The sequence below is a fragment of the Trichomycterus rosablanca genome, chromosome 1 (assembly GCF_030014385.1).
Source record: "Trichomycterus rosablanca isolate fTriRos1 chromosome 1, fTriRos1.hap1, whole genome shotgun sequence".
Taxonomy (NCBI): Eukaryota; Metazoa; Chordata; class Actinopteri; order Siluriformes; family Trichomycteridae; genus Trichomycterus; species Trichomycterus rosablanca.
In genome coordinates, this window is record NC_085988.1 from 79,273,358 (window position 1) to 79,297,218 (window position 23,861).

Below are 23,861 nucleotides of genomic sequence, written 5' to 3' on the forward strand. Positions count from 1 at the left end.
CCTGGCACATTACATGTCATAAAAACATAAATATAGCGATGTACTAATTTTATTTACCAAGAAATTACATTCTAAAAAAATTGACGTTTAACAACCATGATCATACGGCTGCTTCCATATTTAGAGGTAGCCACAGTGAATGTGAAACATACACGACATGGCACCGTTTCACGCCAGTTGCCCATTCCTTATGCAACCCTCCTATTTTTATTTGGGCTAGGGATCTGCACTAAGAGCGCACTGACATATGCACCTCTCAGTGGCTAGGCTGTTCGGCCACCGATTCCCCGGACATTGGCCAATCATGTTTGTGTAGATGCCCGACCGGCTGATAGCACCAGTGATATTCGAACCCCAGATCTCTGGGGCAGTGGGCAAGTGTAGTTTTTACCAGTGTGCTACTTGAGCACCCAAAGCCAAGATGCTACTTTTCTTTGTTGCTAGCAATCATTTCAAATCATCTCAATGGATTTTAAGAGGGTTAGAGTCAGGGTCTGTATGGTTTCTACACATTAAACTCATACTGAGAGCAAGAGAAATTGCTTTTTCTAAACTGTTGCCACATATTTGGTGGCATTTAATTATTTTACAGAACTGATTTGATACATCTGATAGAACTGAGTGTGTTTGAAATATTTGAACTCAATAATTAGTAGGGGTGTCCCAGTACCTTTGCCCATATAGTGTACAGGGACACTGTTTAAGGAGGCCGGTTTCTGCTTTTACCACATCCATATGGGTGGCACGGTGGGTAGCACTGTTGCCTCACAGCCAGGTCCTGCGTTAGATTCCCAGGTGGAGCGGTTTGGGTCCTTTCTGTGTGGAGTTTGCATGTTCTCCCTGTGTCTGCTTTGGTTTCCTCCCACAGTCCAAATACATCCAAGTGAGGTGAATTAGAGTTTAGATACAAAATTGTCCATGACTGTGTTTGACTTTGAACTTGAACTGATGAATCTTGTTTAATGAGTAACTACCTGACCTGTCCTGTCATGGATGTAACCAAAGTGTGTAAAACATGACGTTAAAATCCTAATAAATAAATTCTACGTCCATATATAACAAGTCAACAATAAACTTCAGTTGAACTTTATGGTGCTGATTTAGGTTTTACACCGATGTAAAACCCTTCTGAAAAGAAAGCATGGTAACCAAGACCAAAAATCTGAAGAATTTCCTAAGTGAAAGAACTGAGGTTCAGAATGAGCCTGTCTGAACTTTTTGTCAGCGATTGCTGATATGAGCTACACACATTCTAATTACACAGCTGGAGCTCGACATCTCTACTCTTATTAAAATGCGCATGGTCCTGTAATAAGTGCTGTCTGACCTGAAATGCTTAAAAAAGTAAAAGCTGGAGGTAATAATGTATAGAAATAAGATCCGAAAGTAACAGTAAGTCTCTGACACTTCCTTTGTACCTCCTCAGTGATTTTCTGTAATTAGTTCCGAGATAAAGGAGCAGTTGTATTTATAGGAGTGTATCTTTGGATTTGTAATGTGCTTCCAGCTGTTTCTTGATAGCTTGAAATTGCAAGAGTTTTGTCTTTTTCTGGTAACTGGTATGCATTTTTTTATCACCTGTGCTTCAGAGCGTTGGCTCCTATTTTCATATCCGTTCTCTGCCTATCTGATTGCTTCCGTCTCTGTTATTGTGTATCTGTCCAAAGAATGATTTCCAATCATCAAGCAAAACATACGGCAGAGTCCACCTGAGCAATACCACGTTTTGTAAAATATATTCCAATGTATTTAAGGCACAAAGCTGTCATATTTCAACATATTTCATCCTGGCAGGGTTCTGTGATAACATTTTATGGATGATATTTTGACGTTGAATAGTCTGGCCCCTCCTGAATAGATTCATCCCTGTTTCTAGAGTTCTTTATATTTATATATTCTTTCATATTTGTTTTAATACACTTAAAAAAACACAAAATTAAAAATACTACGACTAACCAGACTTGTTTAAAAAAGGTCATCTTTTACTTTAACATAAATATATATAAACGTATGTTTTCATGTAGTAAAACATTAAGCTATACGACATCTTTAGCAGCCATCCTGCAGACCACAGCATCCAAAACAGTTCCACACTTCTCCTCCTCAGGTGTGATTTTGTAAAGCTGAAAATAGAAAAGCAAAGTATAAATGTTCATGTTTACAATCTGATCTCTCATTGAGCCATGATGGCTTACAGGGCAAGGTTTTAATTAGCAAATTCTCTTTTTACAGACCCAAATTCCCACAGATACAGTCCAAAATCAGGGCAAAGTAGTCCATATTAATGTCCATGGCTTTGGAAAGGGGTGCCCAAAAAAGGGGTTTTGGCCATACACTATATCCCACTCTGTTTATTGTCTTTTTTCCATTTCTTTTCATTTACATGTTTTACCGCTGCTTTACCATGGCCAGGGTCATGGTGGGTCTAGCTTCCCTATAATCACTGGACATAATGCAGTAACACACCCTGGTCAGGATGCATATCCATCGCAGGGCCTCAGCCAACCTCCCCACCCAGACATACAGAGCCGATAGCACCGCTGGGGATTCGAACCCTGTATAGTGGGGGTGGTGTGATTGTGACTTCTGCACCATCCAAATTCCCTTTTATCCTTGAAATGTCCTTATTTTAGAAAAGACTGTAGAACAAACCTTTTTAATCTTGGCAGTGTCCGTCAGGGTAGAGATTTGATCAGCCGGCAGCTGCTGACCATCCACTTTGGACTGGACCTCGTCTTTACTGAAGGCTTTTTCTTTGTTGTGGACCAGAACGATGAGAACTGCACTATCACTGTCTGAGATCCCGAACCTTTTAAATGCCTCGGAGATCTGTTCAGAACAAGCAGAAATATAATTTGCCAATTCATCAACCCACTCCTTTTTTTTTTTGTTTCTCACGTCTTGACAGAAAATGGCAAAATTTTCATCGCTAATTTATATCATTTAAAGCAGGAGTCCAAAACCACCGGGCCATTGACTGGTCATTTATTACCGGGCCGCACAGACAGAATAAATAAATAGAGATACAAAAATAATGAAAATACTGCTTCCATTTCCAAAATCGTATCTTTGTGAAGTTGGATTTTCTGTAGAGACAGAAACCAAAACCAAGTTACGGAGCAGACTGGACATAAGGAACACACATCAGGTGTTATTGTCTCCTATCACCGCTAGGTGGGAGTGTCTCATTGCAGTGAAAAAAGCTCAGGGTTCCCACTGATTTTCTGTCATTGGTGAGTGCATCGTTATGCGCTTTGTGTTTTTTAAATTTTTTATTATATTTTATAAGTTTTTTCTCCCAATTTAGTGTAGTCAATTTGTCTTGCTGGGGGATCCCTGATTTTTTGCAGTTGAGGTGGGTATATTGCTGCTCACGCCTCCTCCGACCCACGCGCAGCCCTTAACGGAACACTTTTCCACCCATGCTCTCTGCACAGGCGCCTCTATCCACCAATCAGGGTCCTTACGCAGCGATAGTGCCCACATAGTCCGGTCATCCCTCCCTGCAGGCACTGCCAATTATGCCTGCTAGATGGCGCCCAGCCGACCGGTGACAACGCTGAGTTTCGAACCTAGGAGTTCAGAATCTCGGCACTGGTGTGCTAGCAGAATATCCACTTGGGCACCAACTTTGTGTTTTTTATTATGATTGTCGTATAATTAAAAAAAATAAATAAATAAATAAAAACCTCCCACCCCCGATGCTCCGTGAAATGATATCTTATATGAAACCTGCCTAACCTAGCTACACTATATCTAGCTAATTGTAACCATAAAAAGAGTCACACTCTGCACCGGTGGATCTGTGTGGATATTTTGCAGCATCTCCCAGTATAAAAGTAAAACTTGTCTTATAATAACAATACTAATTTTGTCAGGCAGAGCTGTAATACACTGTTTTTATTACCATGTTTTTTAAGCCCTGTCTTGTTAGCTACTGAATAGTTCTGCTCATGAAGTTTATCTTACTTCTCATTACTGTAACTTTCACAGTGTAAACATGCTCTTCTTCCAAAAACAACGGTGATGTTTTAATAGGAATATAAGCCAGCTAGTTAACCAGTCAGTTAATGATCCAAATCCATACTAAAATGTAATAACAGAAAGCACTTACATTGTTTGTGGGTGAAAGATTGTAGATGATTTCAGAGTACAAGCTCCTTGTCTTCATTTTTCCAATCTTTTGCACATGAACAGCTTTATTTGCTGCTAGCAAAGTCTGGAATGGATCCACTACCTTCAAACAAGAACACAGTACACATTTAGAAATTAAGAACTGATTTCACACATTTAAAATCTAAAGTAAGGTTACTTAGGTGGCGTAGCGGTAAATTATTCTAGCCCACAACTGCTGGGATCCAGGGTTCAAATCTGTAGCAGTACTATTGTGAGTTGGGCATCTACATATGGGAAGGGGGAATGGATTGACGCCCATGATGGATTGGCATACTGTTCGTGGGGTGTTACTGCACTGCGCCCAGTGATTCTGGAGATACTGAACCTTCTGCAATCTTGACCAGGATAATGCATTAAAAACTAAATTTTAAAAAGTCTAAAATACTAATCCTGGCTTGTCAATAGTTTGGGACCACTGTATGTATGTCAATTTTTGTAGTTTCTTTTTTTCTGTGACTGAATAATGAACATACATGTTTGTTCATTCAAAGAAACAACAAAATGTTGACTACAGATTTTCTAAAAAGCTGCTAATGATTTTATAAGCTAAATGTTGCCTGACATAGCCATTCCAGTCACATAGCCAGTTTTAATATGTTTTAGCCCATTTGCCTGCTGGAACACCCTCCCGTGTCCAAGATTTTACAATTCTGAGGTAAATTTTCTACCTAATTAATTCAATGCAATTATAATGCAAAGCAAAAGTTAAAGTGGCAGTAAAACATCATAATACTTTCTCTAAGCCCATGGTGACATTGACAGTATCTCATGAGTTCCAGCAGCTTCTTGGGTTTTATTTCTAACCTTGGCAAAGACACCACTGTTCCATGTAATTTCTGACCTTCGAATGTGGCATTGCTGAGAAATAGTTTGTGCCATTCCTCACCTTCTTTCTGTTTGTACGGAGCTCACTGGACTATCCCAGTATACTGTTTTGTGGCTCGGTCTACTTGGCGCAGTGAAATACAGCTCTGTTTATATGGGCACAAAGAAGTCACAGCTATGCAATTACAGTGGTCTAAAATATACAATTTCCAATGATGGAAAAAAGCCAATTAAAACTGTCAGAAGACTTCAGAAAACCAAACTCTTAGGAACAACAATTACTCATGCAGGTTTTCTGTCTATGATGTATGAGTTCAAGACAGTTAAAGAGAGGCTTTACTGTCATTTCAGCTATATACAAGTACATATTGAAATGAAACAACCTTCCTCCAGGACCAGGGTGCAACATAGAACAAAAAGTGCAGAACAATACAATACAATACAATACGATATACACAGTGCAGATAAAAAACAGTACAATAAATACAAAAAGTATGTAAATGTGAAAAGTAATTAAAGGGGGACAAGGTATGAGGAAAATATCCCAGAATAAAGTTTTACTTAACCACACACAAGCAAACTTTCCATATTCTACTAACGTGTAGTGTGGAGTAATACATTAATTTAAAATGATCTGAGTTATAGGGTGATGCTCCAGAGAGGTGTCTGTGAGAACCTGATGAGAAATACAACAGTAACTGCATCTCAACCACAACTAAGCATGAAAACAGAGGTGTCATATTGTGGGGAGGCTTTTTAGCTGCCGGTAGTGATAACCTACTTCACTGTGATAAATAAATCATAACATTTAAAGGGCAGATCTACACACAGACATGTATTTATTAAGTGTTTTGCAAATGTATTGCTGCCATAACATACATGTTTCCCACACGTGTATGCAAACTGTTAACTCACCATGCATGGGTTGATCAGTGCTCCCTGTATCTGTCCCTCCACTGCCATCTTTCTCAATGCTGGACAGTTTTTTACATCTTTAAAAAGCAGCTGAGTAACTGAGTACTCCGGGAAAAGCTCCAAATCCTGAGTGAAATCCATCCTGATAAAACAAAGCAAAGCTTTCTGAAGTCACTGTACTGACCGCACTGATTGCATGTAGTCGGGATAATAATAATGCGACACCGTGTTTTGCATTAACGTTCCGAACGTGTTAATACAAACAACAGTACTACTGGGTACATTTAATTTTTAATAATTATAATACTAATAAATGTAGATGTTTAATTATGTAATTAATCCATACAATGTTTTTAAGGTTTACTAAACTGCTATACTTAAATATATACGGAACATCCTGGTAGGGCTACGAGTTGCAACACGGTAATGTTTCGCCCGTGCTAGTGTGCTGTATTTCAATTAACTTAAATTCCCTAAAAAGGCTCCCTACTCTAGTGCGTAAAGTAGCTGCTTGTATGCCCTACACATAGTGCACTCTGTTCACAAAGTTAGTTATTTAAGATACAGCCTAATGCCAGCCGTGTCAAACGACTGTTGGTGAAAGGCGGTTATAATGCACCGTTTGAAACAACGTTTAGTTAGAAATATTATGTTTTAATTTTTGGTATAATTAATGTATTGCTTTATAAAACTGTATTTTAGCTTTTGACGACGATGGAAAGATTAGACGGCTACATTTTCCCTGCTGTTTGCAGCAGTTATTTCTTAATCTCATGTCTCGTGTTTTCTAAAATCACTTGGGAACAGAGAGACTCGTACATGGATGAAATCTTCCACATCCCACAAGCTCAGAAATACTGCCAGGGCAAATTCACAGAGGTAAGACTGAATATAGACTCTCACACAATATGTACACTTGAGATACCAAATAACCAGGTGCTCTACGTAGCCAAAATATGTGGACACCCCTTACATGTCAAACATCTCCATTGACAAACACTGCCAGTAGAACAGGTCATACTGAAGAGTAGCAAACATATGATCTCTGATATCCAGCTTTATTTCCTAAAGCTGTTCAGCTGTAAAGCCAGTTCATCTAAAGTTTCAGCTTAATGGATTGGGCTTTCATGCCCGAGCAGTGACACAATAGCTTAGGAATGCCACCAGCTGGAGTGGTGTACAGCACACTGCATCTGGACTCTGGAGCACAGTAGTAATGATCTACCAACATAAAAGTCTGACAAAGAGAGAAGAAAAAGCTAATGAGAATTTAAATGTTTACTGGGAACTATAAAATGTGGTAGTGGAGAACGTCTGGGACTGGTTTTGTTCCAGGAAAGCGGTGGCACAATAGCTTAGGAATGAAAGCGACTGAAGTGGTGTACAGCACACTGCATCTAGACTCTGGAGCAGCGGAGTGATAGTTTACCACATACAAGTCTCACAATGAGAGAAGAAAAAGCTTATTAGAAATTAAATGTTTACTGGGAACTGTAATAAGTGGTGGAGGAGAAGGTCTGGGACTGGCTTTGTTCCAGGAAAGCGGTGGCACAATAGCTTAGAAATGAAAGCGACTGAAGTGGTGTACAGCACACTGCATCTGGACTCTGGAGCACAGTAGTAATGATCTACCAACATAAAAGTCTGACAAAGAGAGAAGAAAAAGCTAATGAGAATTTAAATGTTTACTGGGAACTATAAAATGTGGTAGTGGAGAACGTCTGGGACTGGTTTTGTTCCAGGAAAGCATGTGGCACAATAGCTTAGGAATGAAACCGACTGAAGTGGTGTACAGCACACTGCATCTAGACTCTGGAGCAGCAGAGTGATAGTTTACCACATACAAGTCTCACAATGAGAGAAGAAAAAGCTAATTAGAAAATAAATGTTTACTGGGAATTGTTAAATATGGTGGCAGAGAACGTCTGGAACTGGTTTTGTTCCAGGAAAGCGGTGGCACAGTAGCTTAGAAATGAAACTGGCTGGAGTGGTGTACAGCACACTGCATCTAGACTCTGGAGCAGTGGAGTAATGATTTATCACATAAAAGTCTCACAGTGAGAGAAGAACAAGTTTATGATAAATTAAATGTTTACTGGGAACTAAAATTTGGTAGTGGAGAACGTCTGGGACTGGTTTTGTTCCAGAAAAGGAAACTTTCCTAGAGATTGTGAACTTTTCATGTCTACAGTTTGAAAAGTGTACATCACTGGTTCACGACAAAGCCCATGGAGATGTCACGCTTGTTTGACTGTGGCCAGTGTCATCATTGTTTCAGCAGCTTCTAATCAATGACAGTCTCTTTTTGTGGTTTTTGGAATACACGAGACGCATATCATGACGCTAAAGTGGCGCAGCGGTAAAACACGCTAGCACACCAGAGCTGACATTTCAAACTCGTTGTTTCGAATCTCAGCTCTGCCATCCAGCAGGCTGGGCGCCTACATGAACAACGGTTGGCTGTTGTTCATACAGGATGAAAGCCAGATAGGGACCTCATAACTGATGCAAGTACGACGTCTGCTGACCGATTGATGGCGCCTGCACAGAGAGAGACGAGGAATAATGCGCTGATCAGGGTGTGGCTGTCCGTACACAAAGCTGATCCGCATATGAACTCGCCTCGTGAAGGTGAAAAGATGCAGTCGGCTACTGCACACGTCAGAGGGGGCGTGTGTCAGCCTCGCTCTTCTCAATTAGGTGGAGATCAACATTAGTAGAGGAAGCGTAATTCAATCGGATAATTGGATACGCTAAAGTCGGGAGAAAAAGGGGAGAAAATGCATAAACAAACAAAAAAAAGACTATCATGACTATTTTCTCTGTGCGTAAAGCGTTAGCATGAGACCTCTTTTAGGTTTTAATGGGTTCCATCAAGCTACCTTTATTTGTGCCTTAAAAGTGGTAAAAAGTCTAGATATTTTTTACAGTAGAGCCAAATTTTCCAGTAGTCACAGTTCTACCATACTGTACAATTACCCAGTTATTAATTATTCCAATGATGTGCCTCATTTTATTTGTTTATATGTTCTTTTAGTGGGACCCCATGATCACTACACTGCCTGGTCTGTACCTGCTGTCTGTGGGGGTTATCAAACCACTCGTGTGGTCGCTGGGATGGACGGAGAAAGCTGTGTGCTCCGTTGCCATGCTGCGCTTCATCAATGTGCTTTTTAACTGTGGCAACTTCTACATTCTCTATCTCATCATCTGCAGAATACACCCAAAAGACAAGGTGCACATTATTACACTTATTAGCTGTTTGGTACTATCCTAACCTTGTAGTTGTAATACTGTACAATGATCTAGAAATATTGGCCTTTTTCCCCAGTAAATTGCCCTGTTAATCTAGCAACCAATGAGTAGCTGTTTAACAGGATACTATTCTGTGCCAGTGATAGCTTAGGCTGCTTTTCCGCTGCACAGTATCCTATGGTATAGTACTTAAATTTGTGATCCCAGATTTATTGGTTGTTTCCAAAATAAAACAGTGGTCTATCCATCCATCCATCCATAATCCGCATTATTGATTTGGCACAGTTTTTACGTCGGATGTCTTTCCTGACACAACCCTCCCTATTTATCCGGGCTTGGGACCGGCACTACAATGCACTGGTTTATGCATCCTAGTGGCCAGCTTCCTATAGGACAATTCAGTGTCTACAATTAACCTGGCTGCACAGCAAGAAGGTCCTGGGTTCAATTACCAGCTGTTCGGCTCCTTTTTTGTGCATGTTCTCCCCGTGTCTGTGTTCACCCTGTTCTTCAATGGTCAGGACCCCCACAGGACCACCACAGAGCAGGTATTATTTAGATGGTGGATCAATCTCAGCACTGCAGTGACACTGACATGGTGGTGGTGTGTTAGTGTGTGTTGTGCTGGTATGAGTGGATCAGACACAGCAGCGCTGCTGGAGTTTTTAAATACCGTGTCCACTCACGGTCCACTCTATTAGACACTCCTACCTAGTTGGTCCACCTTGTAGATGTAAAGTCAGAGATGATCGCTCATCTATTGCTGCTGTTTGAGTTGGTCATCGTCTAGACCTTCATCAGTGGTCACAGGACGCTGCCCATGGGGTGCTGTTGGCTGAATATTTTTGGTTGGTGGATTATTCTCAGTCCAGCAGTGACAGTGAGGTGTTTAAAAACTCCAGCAGCACTGCTGTGCCTGATCCACTCACACCAGCACAACACACACTAACACACCCCCACCATGTCAGTGTCACTGCAGTGCTGAGAATGATCCACCACCCAAATAATACCTGTGCTGTGGTGGTCCTGTGGGGGTCCTGACCATTGAAGAACAGGGTGAAAGCAGGTTAAAAAAGTATGTAGAGAAACAGATGGACTACAGTCAGTAATTGTAGAACTACAAAGTGCTTCTATATGGTAAGTGGAGCTGATAAAATGGACAGTGAGTGTAGAAACAAGAAGGTGGTTTTAATGTTATGGCTGGTTGGTGGATGTGTTTACCCCGTGATGGACTGGCAACCTGTCTGGGGTGTTTCCTGCATTTCACCCAGTGAATTGGATCCACCGCGACCCTGTATGGGATAAAGCGGGGGTAAAACAGACAGTGAATGAATATTTTTGCTGACGTTTAGCCACAGAATGTTGTTGTCGTTTACTTGCTTTATTATTGCACCCCAATTAATAATTGTGTACCAATTAATTGAAGTCATTTACTTGTTACTCAATCTTGTGCTTGTTCTTACCGCTGTATCTCTCTCTGTTCTAGTCCCGTACAACAGGACGTCGTGTGCTCTCAGCCCTGACCCTGTCCACATTCCCGGTGCTTTACTTCTTCACCTTTCTCTACTACACCGACTCTGGTTCCACCTTCTTCACCCTCTTCACCTACCTCATGTGTCTGTACAGGTGCCACAAAGCAGCCGCTCTGCTGGCGGTCTGCGCCGTACTGTTCCGCCAGACCAACATCATCTGGGTGGCGTTCTGTGCCGGCACGGTCCTGGCTCAGAAAATGGATGAGACCTGGAGGGTGGAGCAGTCGAAAAAGAGGGATGAGAAGTCAACCTCACAGATCCCGATGCAGCTGGGAAGAATTGTGCAATTCCTGCTTAAATACTTCACGTCACCGGCGAACATAAAAAACGTGGTTTTATCAGCATGGCCGTACGGTGTGGCTGGTTTGGGCTTTTTGGCGTTTGTTGTGTTGAATGATGGGATCGTAGTGGGGGACAGGACCAGTCATGAGGCATGCTTAAACTTCCCTCAGCTCTTTTATTTCTGTTCATTCGCACTGGTCTTCTCGCTTCCGACGACTCTTTGCTACCAGAGGGTTGTCCGGTTTCTGCAGTCAGTTCGGAAGCACCCTTTTCTCTCCCTGCTCATCACAGCTCTGTCTCTACTTTTAGTCTGGAAGTTCTCATTCGTTCATAAATACCTGCTTGCAGATAACAGGCATTTTCCCTTCTACGTCTGGATGAGGATCTATCAGAGACACGAGCTGATCAGGTTCCTCCTGGTCCCTGCGTATCTCTTCGCAGCATGGAACTTAATAGACACTTTGAAATCCAGGTCTCCTTTTTGGATCCTGGCGTTCTGCGTTTGTCTGGTGGCAGCTACGGTTCCTCAAAAGCTTCTAGAGTTCCGCTATTTCATTCTGCCATATCTGTTCTACCGCATCCACATTCCTTTACCATCCCTTCCCAGACTGCTGCTAGAATTTGCACTGTATACTGCAGTCAACGCAGCTACGATCTACATTTTTCTTTATAAGGCATTTCAGTGGCCCGATAGCCCTGCAGTGCAGAGATTCATGTGGTGACACAATGAAATCAGGGTTTTTGTCCCAAAGGAAAGGAAGATACAAATCTTTCTGAATTCTGCCTTTATCTCCCACTTTAGTCATTTCCAATTCCCAATTGTGAATCTGCTGCCGCTTGCACAATCCCCGATCTGATCAAGGATAGCCGAATCATTACACGCCCCCTCCGACACGTGTTCAGTCTGCAGCTGTTTTTTTTATATATATTTTTTGTTTGTTTTTTGCATTTTCTCCCGACTTTTTAGCGCGTCCAATTGCCCGATTGCGTCATGCTTCCTCTCCACTAATGCCGACCCCCGCTCTGATTTGAGAAGAATGAAGCTAACCCACGCCCCCTCCGACACGTGGGCAGCAGCCTTATGCATCTTGTCACCCACACTAGACGAGTGCATATATGCGAATCAGCCTTGTGTACGGAGAGACACACCTTGATCCGCACTCTTTCCCCGACTCTGTGCAGGCGCCATCAATCAGCCAGCAGAAGTCGTAATTGTATTAGTTACGAGGAGTCCCTATCCGGCTTAATATCCCACACCTATATGAACAACAGGCCAATCGTTGTTCATGTGGCTGCTCAGCCCAGCCGGATGTCAGAGCTGAGATTCGATACGATGTATTCGAAATCCCAGCTCTGGTTCCAGCATGTGTTTTTACCACTGTGCCACCTGAGCGGCCTGCAGCTGCTTTTTATCATTTTCCAGTGTTGGGTTCCCATACAGAGCTGTATATGCATATGGAGAGCCATGATAAGCTCTATGTGACCCCACCCCCGGACCAGTCCCGGGGATTGCATATTGCAGCGTCAGCATTAAGAGACCCTGTCTGACCTTCCCTCCCTAGCGAGTTGGAGCTCTCCACAGTGGTGTGCTAGGTACGCCGGGGGATTCGATTTTATTCCGACTTTCTACTGTGATTTTACTGTGGGTTTATGACAAAAAACAAAATGCAGAGACCAAAAATTTTTAGTTGGGTTTATTTGAATTGCTAAATGTTTTCTGTATCACTGGACCTATTTTTTTATGTGTAAGCTATTAATATAATATTTCCCAACTTGAAGCTTAAAGGTGTTTGGATTAGTAATAATTTCTTATTTTGTGTTTTATGATATTAATTGGTTCAGAAATTTGTTTGAAGTTTTGTACCTTCAGCTGTATTTTGTGTATTAAATACAAGGTTTAATAATTCTGACATTCTCACTGTGTACTTGTGGGTTTCCTCAGGTCACTATTTTTTCCCACCTTGTTCTGCCAAAAGTGGATTGACTTCTCTGTCCCCAGGTGTAAACGTGTGTGTGTGTGTGTGTGTGTGTGTGTGTGTTTGAGTGTTTGTTTGAGTGTTTGTTTGAGTGTTTGTTTGAGTGTTTGTTTGAGTGTTTGTTTGAGTGTTTGAGTGTTTGATAGACTGCCTGTTAGTGATCAGCCCTCACCTTAGCCAAGTTCCCAATGTTGGCCCCTGAGTTGCTTGCATTGTATCAGCCACTATTGTAAGTTGCTTTGGATAACAGCCTCTGCTATTGCTATAAATGTGTTCCCTTTTTGCACCCATGAAAAACAGGAAGGGTTGACTGGAATAAGCCAGAAGGAATTTGAATAGGCAGAGTTTTTGTACTGAGACTTCTTTGTTTAATAGTTTCATTTAATTCTATACACATCACTATAACACATTTATAAGGTTGGGGAGGGAGGGGGTTGCATATTTCATTTACATTTACATTTACATTTCAGCAATTATCAGATGCTTTTATCCAGAGCGACTTACAGAAGTGCTTCTATTATAAACATTACCTTACTCGAGTTTAGATAATTAACACTCCAGAAAAATGAATCTGCTGAAAACCCTTGTTTTTGCAAGAAATAGATAAGAGCATTAGAAAGTACATATCAGCTTAAGTGCTTAGTAAAGAGGTGATGAAGGTTTTTAAGGATGGAGGATCAAATTGAGTGAGACTAGTTACTCGGAGGCTGCGTGGTACAGAGCGGGGTTTTATTAGACCTCGAAGGTAGTTTGGGGCTGATCCATTTTTGGCTTTGTAGGTGAGCATCAGTGTTTTAAACTAAATGTGTGCCACAGGAAGCCAGTGAAGAGAACTCAGCAGTGTTTAGGTTGGTTAAAAACCAGGCAGCTGATTATCCAGGACAACGCCAAGGCTTCTTACATTATCAGATGGTCTGATCTGGGAGTCATCAAGAGAGATGACTAGATCCTGGGTTGGAGATTGATCTCCAGGAATAAGTAACAGCTCTGTCTTTGCAACTGTTTGGGTGGGTGTGTTTGTGTGTGCAGTTGCAATCGGAAATATTTAAATCACATTTATTTGTATAGTGCTTTTTACAACAACCTAAAAGCTGGTTCATCTAATAGGTGGGAATTCAAGCCCCTGGATCCCAGCGGTAGTGGGTGAGCACACTATTGCTACACCACCCGACCACCCCCTCTTTGTGATTTACCATGTTTAATTTAATAATTCGAAATAATATATTATAACAAATTTACTATAGCAAGACAATCAGAAGACAGACTTTTTAAACACTCGTTATTATAAAAGTTGTACTTCGTAGTGTAATATTGTAGCGTCAGTGGGAGGAGCCGGCAAGGGTTATACCCAGAAAGCCTTGCGGCCGTGGTATCCAGGCTTACCGTCAGCGTGTATCCCAGTGTGGGAGACTGGGTGGCTGCGGTGAGAGCTGGATAGGTAGCTTATATGTTTGTCTGTTGTATGTATGTTTGTGTGCATGAATGAGTGTACGTCCTAAACCACTGAGAGAACTGCCAAGGGCAGCTCACTCGAGGCCCCGACGCTCGCCTTCCTGCTCGCCGGCGCCACAATATGTTTGATTGCATAAACCAACTTACTTTGTAAAGACTGTTTAATCCGACACTAGGTGGCAGTGTGGAGTTGCCTCTAAAATGTCATTACCAACATTTAACATGCTTAATACTGTACCGTGGTATTTTTGACTGTAAATCATTACCAGAACATCTCATTCTTTCTAACAGTTTTACTCTTAACTAAGAACACTTTACATAATTCCGGTACAACTGTCCACTGTTAGAAAAATCTCCAGTTACTCCGAAGTCTCAGAGCGCAGCGTGTTCAGTGTGTGTTTTAATTTGTATTTCTATATCATCTTAATGAAGTCGTGATTAACTGTGTGTTGATGCTATTTATTCTCATTGCCATATGCCTGAGATAGTTTGCCACCCACCTGTAACAAACGTGGATGGCATAGCTTTTAAATTTCTGAGAAATAAGTAACGTGTTTGTGTCTTGTTTAACATCAGAGCCTAACTTCACACTTAAGTGACAGGGTCCCCACAGACATCTTACTTCATATGCACACATTGCTGTAAAGAGTTGTCTGCCAAATTCTACTTTTGTATATTTGTCACACATTTCAGATCACCAAGCTATCTAATTAACCAGTTAACCAAATGTAATTGACATTCGGTTTCAATTTCACCAGCCACACCCAGGCATGATTACTGTCAGACCTGTTAAATCCAATCATTAAACATCACCTAAACAGAACATGTCTGGCAATGTAAAAGAGACTTGAGGGTCTTAAATATATTTTATAGAATTTATATACACTGATCAGCCATAACATTTAAACCACCTCCTTGTTTCTACACTCACTGTCCATTTTATCAGCTCCACTTACCATATAGAAGCACTTTGTAGTTCTACAATTACTGACTGTAGTCCATCTGTTTCTCTGCATGCTTTGTTAGCCCCCTTTCATGCTGTTCTTTAATGATCAGGACTCTCCCAGGACCACTACACTACTCTCTAATTTCCTTCGGGATCAATAAAGTATCTATCTATCTATCTATCTATCTATCTATCTATCTATCTATCTATCTATCTATCTATCTATCTATCTATCTATCTATCATCTATCTACAGAGCAGGTATTATTTGGTGGATTATTCTCAGCACTGCAGTGACACTGACATGGTGGTGGTGTGTTAGTGTGTGTTGTGCTGGTATGAGTGGATCAGACACAGCAGCGTTTTTAAACTAACCCACGCCAACAGCATCCGGTGGGCAGCGTCCTGTGACCACTGATGAAGGTGTAGAAGATGACCAACTCAAACAGCAGCAATAGATGAGCGATCGTCTCTGACTTTACATCTACAAGGTGGACCAACTAGGTAGGCGTGTCTAATAGAGTGCACAGTGAGTGGACACGGTATTTAAAAACTCCAGCAGCGCTGCTGTGTCTGATCCACTCATACCAGCACAACACACACTAACACACCACCACCATGTCAGTGTCACTGCAGAGCTGAGAATGATCCACCACCTAAATAATACCTGCTCTTTGGTGGTCATGTGGGGGTCCCGACCATTGAAGAACAGCATGAAAAGGGGTTAACAAAGCATGTAGAGAAACAGGTGGACTACTGTCTGTAATTGTAGAACTATAAAGTGCTTCTATATGGTAAGTGGAGCTGATAAAATGGACAGTGAGTGTAGAAACAAGGAGGTGGTTTTAATGTCATGGCTGATCAGTGTATATTCTACTGGGCTGGCAAAAATGAAACCTGGCTGCTGGAATCACACACCTGACACATCAGTAACAGCACTGTCCTCTCTAATACCCATGTGTATTCTGATTCAGCACAATTAACACAAATCCTGAGGCTAGGCTTTTTCAGGTACAGCTAAGAATCAGATTAGAGGTCAGAAAGTGTCTCTCAAGTTTTCATTATTTCTTCCTCTCACTTGTCTCACGTAATGTCACTTTCCTTGTTAAACCTGTGAGTTCAGTGCATACTTCTCTCATAACAGATCTCAGAATCTTCACACATGCAGAACCACAAAGCAGAACACAACTCCATAATCAGGTAGATTCATTTCCCAGTGGGTACTGAGAGCTCATTAATCACTTGTCATGCCGCATGTTGCAACTACTCATGGTCTATAAAAAGCTGCCCACAGGCTGAGCAGAACATCATATAATAGTTATGGTAAATTAGGGCTGATTCACGCCTGGATACCAGGTCTGTCACAATTATGAAATAAAAACATAGATATTTTTAATATCACAATGCATTGACAGTGTTTTTGATCTAAATTTACTGTGTTGTCTTTCAAGGAAGAAGTACATTAATTTCAAGTAATACATTAGTTTATTTCAGCTATCAGCATTGCCAAAAGGTGTATAAAATCACGCATTTATACTTGCATTGACTTTTAATGTTGTAGTACAACATCAAATCAGAAAAAGTTGGGACAGTGTGCAAAATGCAAATGTAAAAACACAGTGTTTCTCAAATTTACTTCGACTTCTATTTTACTGCAGACAGTTTGAACCTATTAAATTTTTTGTCTGGTCAGCTTCATTTCATTTCTTAATATTGTGGCGACCATCTGATATGCCGGGGCGGCACGGTGACTAAGTGGGTAGCACTGTCGCCTCACAGCAAGTAGGTCCTGGGTTCGATCCCCAGGTGGGGCGGTCCGGGTCCTTTCTGTGTGGAGTTTGCATGTTGTCCCCGTGTCTGCGTGGGTTTACTCCGGGTGCTCCGGTTTTCATACAAATGGTCTTTTGACTAAATGGGCACAAATGCCCACAGATGTCTTGTGAAAAAAAACCTCACACAGAGGTCACTCTATTGTAATACCGTTTGTTTTTTTATATGGGATGTCCAGCAAGCTCATGTTCAGGTGTCTGAATTATTAGAGGCATATACACTGATTAGGCATAACATTATGACCACCTTCCTAATATTGTGTTGGTCCCCCTTTTGCTGCTCCACAAGCAAGAAACTATGATGTACTGTGTATTCTGACACCTTTCTATCAGAACCAGCATTAACTTCTTCAGCAATTTGAGCTACAGTAGCTCGTCGGATCGGACCACACGGGCCAGCCTTCGCTCCCCACGTGCATCAATGAGCCTTGGCCACCCATGACCCTTTCACCGGTTTACCACTGTTCCTTCCTCCTTGGACCACTTTTAATAGATACTGACCACTGCAGTAGGGGAACACCCCATAAGAGCTGCAGTTTTGGAGATGCTCTGACCCAGTCGTCTGTATCTTGTCAAACCCGCTCAAATCCTTACGCTGGTTCATTTTTCCTGCTTCTAACATCAACTTTGAGGATAAAATGTTCACTTGCTGCCAAATATATCCCACCCACTAACATGTGCCGTGATGATGAGATAATTGGTGTTATTCACTTCACCTCTCAGTGGTCATAATGTTATGCCTAGTTGGTGTAGTTTAAAAGCACGCACTATCATTTAAATTCTTTACTCGACTCACAGCATTTAAAATTCTGGTAAGGACTAAAATGTTCAGAATGACAGCATGCCATGATGGTTTAGAGATGGAAAGCAGTAACTGAGGTGTACACTGTGCCTCATCAGTATTTACTTTAGTGTAATAACTGGACTGGATTTTAGCAGTTAGCTGTTTTTTGTCACCAGTCCACAGTAATTTGAGTGCTTAACATTGAAAGCACAGGGCTAGATTTTAGCGAGGGTGGCTAATTTGAAAACAAACAAACATTGATTAAACTTTTTGCTGTCTGTCACACCATACACACAGTAATAATCTGATAATGTGTGTTTTTATGTCAGCTGTGCTCGCTGATGGTAGTAATCCCAGCAGGATGTGCAGTTCAGGATTAAAGTGGCAAAATCACCCACTCTGAGGCTCTGTCTTCCAACCAAGGACAAGAGGACAACATGGCTTTGCCAGTTCCCTACCAAGGGCAGATAATCCCCCGATACGACACGGTTTTGAGTGTGTGCAGTCGGGGTTAGCAAGTGTCCCACTGCTATTAATATCACTTAAAGCTAAATGTAACTTCTCTGCTCAGTGTACGATTTGCTGGAACTCATCACATGGTCTCTGTGCTGCTAAGGTTAATTCGTGGATGGATATTAAATATTCATAAGACTTTGTTTAGAGCAGGTCCTGATTAGAAGAGTTTTTTTTAGTTTAGCCTAAGCAGACTAGTACATACACTGATCACCCATAACATTGAAACCACCTCCTTGTTTCTACACTCGCTGTCCATTTTATCAGCTCCACTTACCATATAGAAGCACTTTGTAGTTCTACAATTACTGACTGTAGTCCATCTGTTTCTCTACATACCTTTTTAGCCTGTTTTCACCCTGTTCTTCAATGGCCAGGAACCCCACAGGACCACCACAGAGCAGGTATTATTTGGGTGGTGGATCATTCTCAGCACTGCAGTGACACTGACATGGTGGTGGTGTGTTAGTGTGTGTTGTGCTGGTATGAGTGGATCAGCCACAGCAGCGCTACCTACAGTGGTGTTCAAAAAAATAGCAGTCCAACACCATTAACCTGATAAATCACTGTTTTTAGTAGAAGTGATATGTCTGCATAGCAAAAAATGTACTTGAAAGTGTAGTAGAGTAATGAAAACAAAACAAACCCAACAATTAGAACATGCATGCCGCTCATTCTGAGTAATCGAAGCATTGATTGAAAAGGGGTTGTTCAAAATAATAGCAGTGAGGAGTTCAGTTGGTGAAGTCATTCATTCTGCAGAAGAACGGGTGTCAATTTTGGCCCTTATTTAATGTAGGAGGGTGGCAAATGTTGCACAGGTTGGTCATAGCGCATTTCCTTCTGAAATACTGGGTAAAATGGGTTGTTCCAGGCATTGTTCTGATGAACAGCGTACTTTGATTAAAAAGTTGATTGTAGAGGGAAAAAACATACAGAAAAGTGCAGCAAACTATAGGCTGCTCAGCTAAAATGATCTAAAATGTCTTGAAGTGACAGCCAAAACCTGAAAGATGCGGAAGGAAGTGTGGAACTACTGTTCAAAAGGATCGAAGAATAGCCAGAATGGCAAAGTTTCAGCCAATGATCACCTCCAGAAAGATCAAGGAACATCTGAAGTTACCAGTGAGTACAGAAGATGATTAAGTGAAGCCAATTTACCAGCAAGAACTCCTTGCAAAGTCCCGTTGTTAAGAAACAGACGTGTCCTGAATGGGTTAACATTTGCCAAGGAACACATTGACTGGTCCAAAGAGAAATGGCTCAACATTTTGTGGACTGGTGAAAGCAAAATTGTTCTTTTTGGGTCTAGTGGCCGTAGACAGTATGTCAGACGACCCCTGAGCACTGAATTCAAGCCAAAGTACACTGTGAAGACAGTAAAGCATGGTGGTACAAAATGATGATGTGGGGATGTTTTTTATACCATGGTGTTATGCCTATTTATCTCCCATGAGGGATCATGGATCAGTTTAAATATATCAGAATACTTGAGGAGATCATGTTGCCCTATGTCGAAGAAGAAATGTCCTTAAAATGGGTGTTTCAACATGACAATGACCCAAAACATCTTGGTTACAGACAAACAAGATTGAGGTAATAGAGTGGCCAGCCCAATCCCCTGACTTCAATCCCATAGAGAACTTGTGGGCTGAAATCTGAAGCGCGTTCTTTTGAGGCAAAACCCAAAATTGCAGAAGAACTGTGGAACGTAGTCTGATCATCCTGGACTGAAATACCTGTTCAGAGGTGCCAGAAGTTGGTCGACTCCATGCAACACAGATCTTAGAAACAATTGTTATATTAAATATTAGTTAAGTAAAGTGAAACCTCAAACATTTTTTCATGTTATAGATAATTTTTGTTAGTTTTTTTAAGAAAAATGCTGCACTGCTATTTTTTTGAACAGCTTAATATTCATTTTTCTTAATTTTCTGTAAAGGATGAACGCAAACTGGCTAAATTTTAATAATGTTTTGATTTAGAATTAAAAGTGTAGTATTTTCAGTGCATTTGCATTTATGGAAATTATAAAGTTATTATAATGGAAGTTATTATAATGATTTTGTGCTTTATTCGGTTTTTTGAAATCACTGCTATTTTTTTGAACACTACTGTAGTTGGTCCACCTTGTAGATGTAAAGTCAGAGACAATCGCTCATCTATTGCTGCTGTTTGAGTTGGTCATCTTCTAGACCTCCATCAGTGGTCACAGGATGCTGCCGACGGGGCGCTGTTGGCTGGATATTTTTGGTTGGTGGACTATTCTCAGTCCAGCAGTGACAGTGAGATATTTAAAAACTCCATCAGCATTGCTGTGTCTAATCCACCCATACCAGCTCAAAATTTTCGGCATTTAGCAGACACTGCTAACAACACACACTAACACACTACCACCATGTCAGTGTCACTGCAGTACTGAGAATGATCCATCACCTAAATAATACCTACTCTGTGGTGGTCCTGTGGGTGTCCTGACCATTAAAGAACAGGGTGAAAGCAGGCTAAAAAGATGTGTAGAGAAACAGATGGACTACAGTCAGTAATTGTAGAACTACAAAGTGCTTCTATATGGTAAGTGGAGCTGATGGACAGTGAGTGTAGAAACAAGGAGGTGGTTTTAATGTTATGGTTGATCGGTGTAAGTAAGGTGCCATGAAAATCCAATTATTATTATTTATTTTGCATTTTCTAAACACACACTGAACATACACTTCTCTTCTGTCCTAAGTATGTGGGTTTTATCTCACCTTTTGCTATTTAAAGTGTCCTTGAGTATAGGTTTGTTTGTTTATTAGGGTTTTAACGTCATGTTTTACACTTTTGGTTACAGAAACGGTAGTTACTAATTACACAAGATTCATCAGTTCACAAGTTTATATCAAACACACTCATGGACAATTTTGTATCTCCAATTCATCTCACTTGCATGTCTTTGGACTGTGGGAGGAAACCGGAGCACCCAGAGTAAACCCACAAGGACCCAGACCACCCCGCCTCGGGACCGAGCCCATGACCTTCTTGCTGTGAGGCGACAGTGCTACCCACTTACCACTGTGCCGCCCTGGGTATAGATAAGGTGCTATATAAATTCATATAGTATTATTATTATTATTATTTATATTCAATTTCCTGAACACTGTAGTAAAACAGACAAAAATGAAACAAATGTGCTGTAATCATATAAATGACATTATACAGAATACTTTAAAGTTCTTGGATTAAGATGAATAAATGGAATAAATTTTATTTCTTTTAACACAGTTGTTTTTGTTCTTTCTCCAGATGCTTAGCTTCTTCTGGAATGTGGAATGGAATACGGTCTTTATCTTTAAGGAAAGATATGCTTAAAATGAGATGGTTGTAAAATCTAGGACATCTGGACGTGACTAGATTAGCAGGCTGTTTTGGGTGCACTTTCATGCTGAGCCATAGATATTTCAGTACTGTCTGTCAGACATTATGCATATAAAAGGTACAAAAGAATGGCACTTAAGAAAACCATCCCAGCAACATGAAAAGCTGCATTTCACTACCTCTATTTCTGAAAGTGTACCACTAATAGACATGTATGTGGTCATCAGAGGACTCATGCATTTCTCTCTCTTTTTATCTTCCTTTATACTCTCCTGCCTTTCCTTTTTACCTCACAGTCATACAGCATGGTCATGTGATCAGACTTCGGGGATGGTCTCTTTCCACAGCTCTAAATTCAGTGCCAAAACCCTGACTGACCCGGGTGCCTGCCGGTCAGGAACTGTCTTGCCAAATGCCAGTCTGCTTCTTGGAACTCTTGGAAGATAGGCTGTCTGGCTATTGCAATATGATAGTCCAACTCATATTAGTGTTCAGTGCACCATGGATACCGACACATCAGATTTATTTATACTGTCTGAACACTTAAATACTGTACATGAAGCTTGAGTGATTAGTGTACTGGTGCTGGTCATAAAATTAGAATATCATGAAAAAGTTTATTTATTTCAGTAATTCCATTCAAAAAGTGAAACTTGTATATTATATTCATTCATTACACACAGACTGATATATTTCAAATGTTTATTTCTTTGAATGTTGATGATTATAACTGACAACTAATGAAAACCCCAAATGCAGTATCTCAGAAAAATAGAATATTACTTAAGACCAATACAAAAAAAGGATTTTTAGAAATGTTGGCCAACTGAAAAGTATGAAGATGAAAAGTATGAGCATGTACAGCACTCAATACTTAGTTGGGGCTCCTTTTGCCTGGATTACTGCAGCAATGCGGCGTGGCATGGAGTCCATCAGTCTGTGGCACTGCTCAGGTGTTATGAGAGCCCAGGTTGCTCTGATAGTGGCCTTCAGCTCTTCTGAATTGTTGGGTCTGGCGTATCGCATCTTCCTCTTCACAATACCCCATAGATTTTCTATTTTTCGGTCAGGCGAGTTTGCTGGCCAATTAAGAACAGGGATACCATGGTCCTTAAACCAGGTACTGGTAGCTTTGGCACTGTGTGCAGGTGCCAAGTCCTGTTGGAAAATGAAATCTGCATCTCCATAAAGTTTGTCAGCAGCAGGAAGCATGAAGTGCTCTAAAACTTCCTGGTAGACAGCTGCGTTGACCTTGGACCTCAGAAAACACAGTGGACCAACACCAGCAGATGACATGGCACTCCAAACCATCACTGACTGTGGAAACTTTACACTGGACCTCAAGCAACATGGATTCTGTGTCTCTCCTCTCTTCCTCCAGACTCTGGGACCTTGATTTCCAAAGGTAATGCAAAATTTACTTTCATCAGAGAACATAACTTTGGACCACTCAGCAGTCCTTTTTGTCTTTAGCCCAGGCGAGACGCTTCTGACGCTGTCTCTTGTTCAAGAGTGGCTTGACACAAGGTATGCGACAGCTGAAACCCATGTCTTGCACACGTCTGTGCGTGGTGGTTCTTGAAGCACTGACTCCAGCTGCAGTCCACTCTTTGTGAATCTCCTCCACATTTTTGAATGGGTTTTGTTTCACAATCCTCTCCAGGGTGCGGCTATTGCTTGTACACTTTTTTCTACCACATCTTTTCCTTCCCTTTGCCTCTCTATTAATGTGCTTGGACACAGAGCTCTGTGAACAGCCAGCCTCTTTAGCAATGACCTTTTGTGTCTTGCCCTCCTTGTGCAAGGTGTCGATGGTCGTCTTTTGGACAACTGTCAAGTCAGCAGTCTTCCCCATGATTGTGTAGCCTACAGAACTAGACTGAGAGACCATTTAAAGGCCTTTGCAGGTGTTTTGAGTTAATTAGCTGATTAGAGTGTGGCACCAGGTGTCTTCAATATTGTACCTTGTCACCATATTCAAATTTTCTGAGATACTGAATTTGGGGTTTTCATTAGTTGT

At 41.2% G+C, this 23,861-nt stretch overlaps 2 protein-coding genes across 5 annotated transcripts; one reads left to right on the top strand and one right to left on the bottom strand.

Annotated features, from left to right (window-relative positions):
• Positions 1-1,961: 1,961 nt before the first annotated feature.
• Positions 1,962-6,109, bottom strand: tprkb (Tp53rk binding protein). The gene is made up of 4 exons (XM_063006859.1): positions 5,917-6,109; positions 4,115-4,237; positions 2,653-2,829; positions 1,962-2,123 (listed from the first exon to the last, which is right to left on the bottom strand). Exons 1-4 carry the CDS (start codon positions 6,055-6,057, stop codon positions 2,037-2,039), a joined length of 528 nt encoding a protein of 175 aa, XP_062862929.1. The 5' UTR covers positions 6,058-6,109; the 3' UTR covers positions 1,962-2,036.
• A 442-nt stretch (positions 6,110-6,551) lies between these two features.
• On the top strand, positions 6,552-22,015 carry alg10 (ALG10 alpha-1,2-mannosyltransferase). Of its 4 annotated transcripts, none has more exons than XM_063006888.1 (4): positions 6,552-6,795; positions 8,954-9,151; positions 16,503-16,558; positions 21,770-22,015. In XM_063006888.1, the coding sequence occupies exons 1-4, from the start codon at positions 6,631-6,633 to the stop codon at positions 21,849-21,851; spliced, it is 501 nt and encodes a 166-aa protein (XP_062862958.1). In that variant the 5' UTR covers positions 6,552-6,630; the 3' UTR covers positions 21,852-22,015. The 4 variants fall into 4 exon arrangements, with proteins under 4 accessions (XP_062862958.1, XP_062862949.1, XP_062862967.1 ...); XM_063006879.1 differs by lacking the exons at positions 16,503-16,558; positions 21,770-22,015 and adding exons at positions 10,658-10,711; positions 10,798-10,971; XM_063006897.1 differs by lacking the exon at positions 16,503-16,558.
• Positions 22,016-23,861: the final 1,846 nt, after the last annotated feature.

Coding starts and splice junctions, on each gene's coding strand:
- tprkb (XM_063006859.1), bottom strand. CDS start 6,057: ATGGATTTCACTCAGGATTTGGAGCTTTTCCCGGAGTACTCAGTTACT. Junction 4,238..5,916: donor CACTGATCAACCCATGCATG/GTGAGTTAACAG, acceptor TCTTGTTTGAAG/GTAGTGGATCCATTCCAGAC. Junction 2,830..4,114: donor ATCTTTCACCCACAAACAAT/GTAAGTGCTTTC, acceptor TGTTCTGAACAG/ATCTCCGAGGCATTTAAAAG.
- alg10 (XM_063006872.1), top strand. CDS start 6,631: ATGGAAAGATTAGACGGCTACATTTTCCCTGCTGTTTGCAGCAGTTAT. Junction 6,796..8,953: donor GCCAGGGCAAATTCACAGAG/GTAAGACTGAAT, acceptor ATGTTCTTTTAG/TGGGACCCCATGATCACTAC. Junction 9,152..10,657: donor GAATACACCCAAAAGACAAG/GTGCACATTATT, acceptor TCTCTGTTCTAG/TCCCGTACAACAGGACGTCG.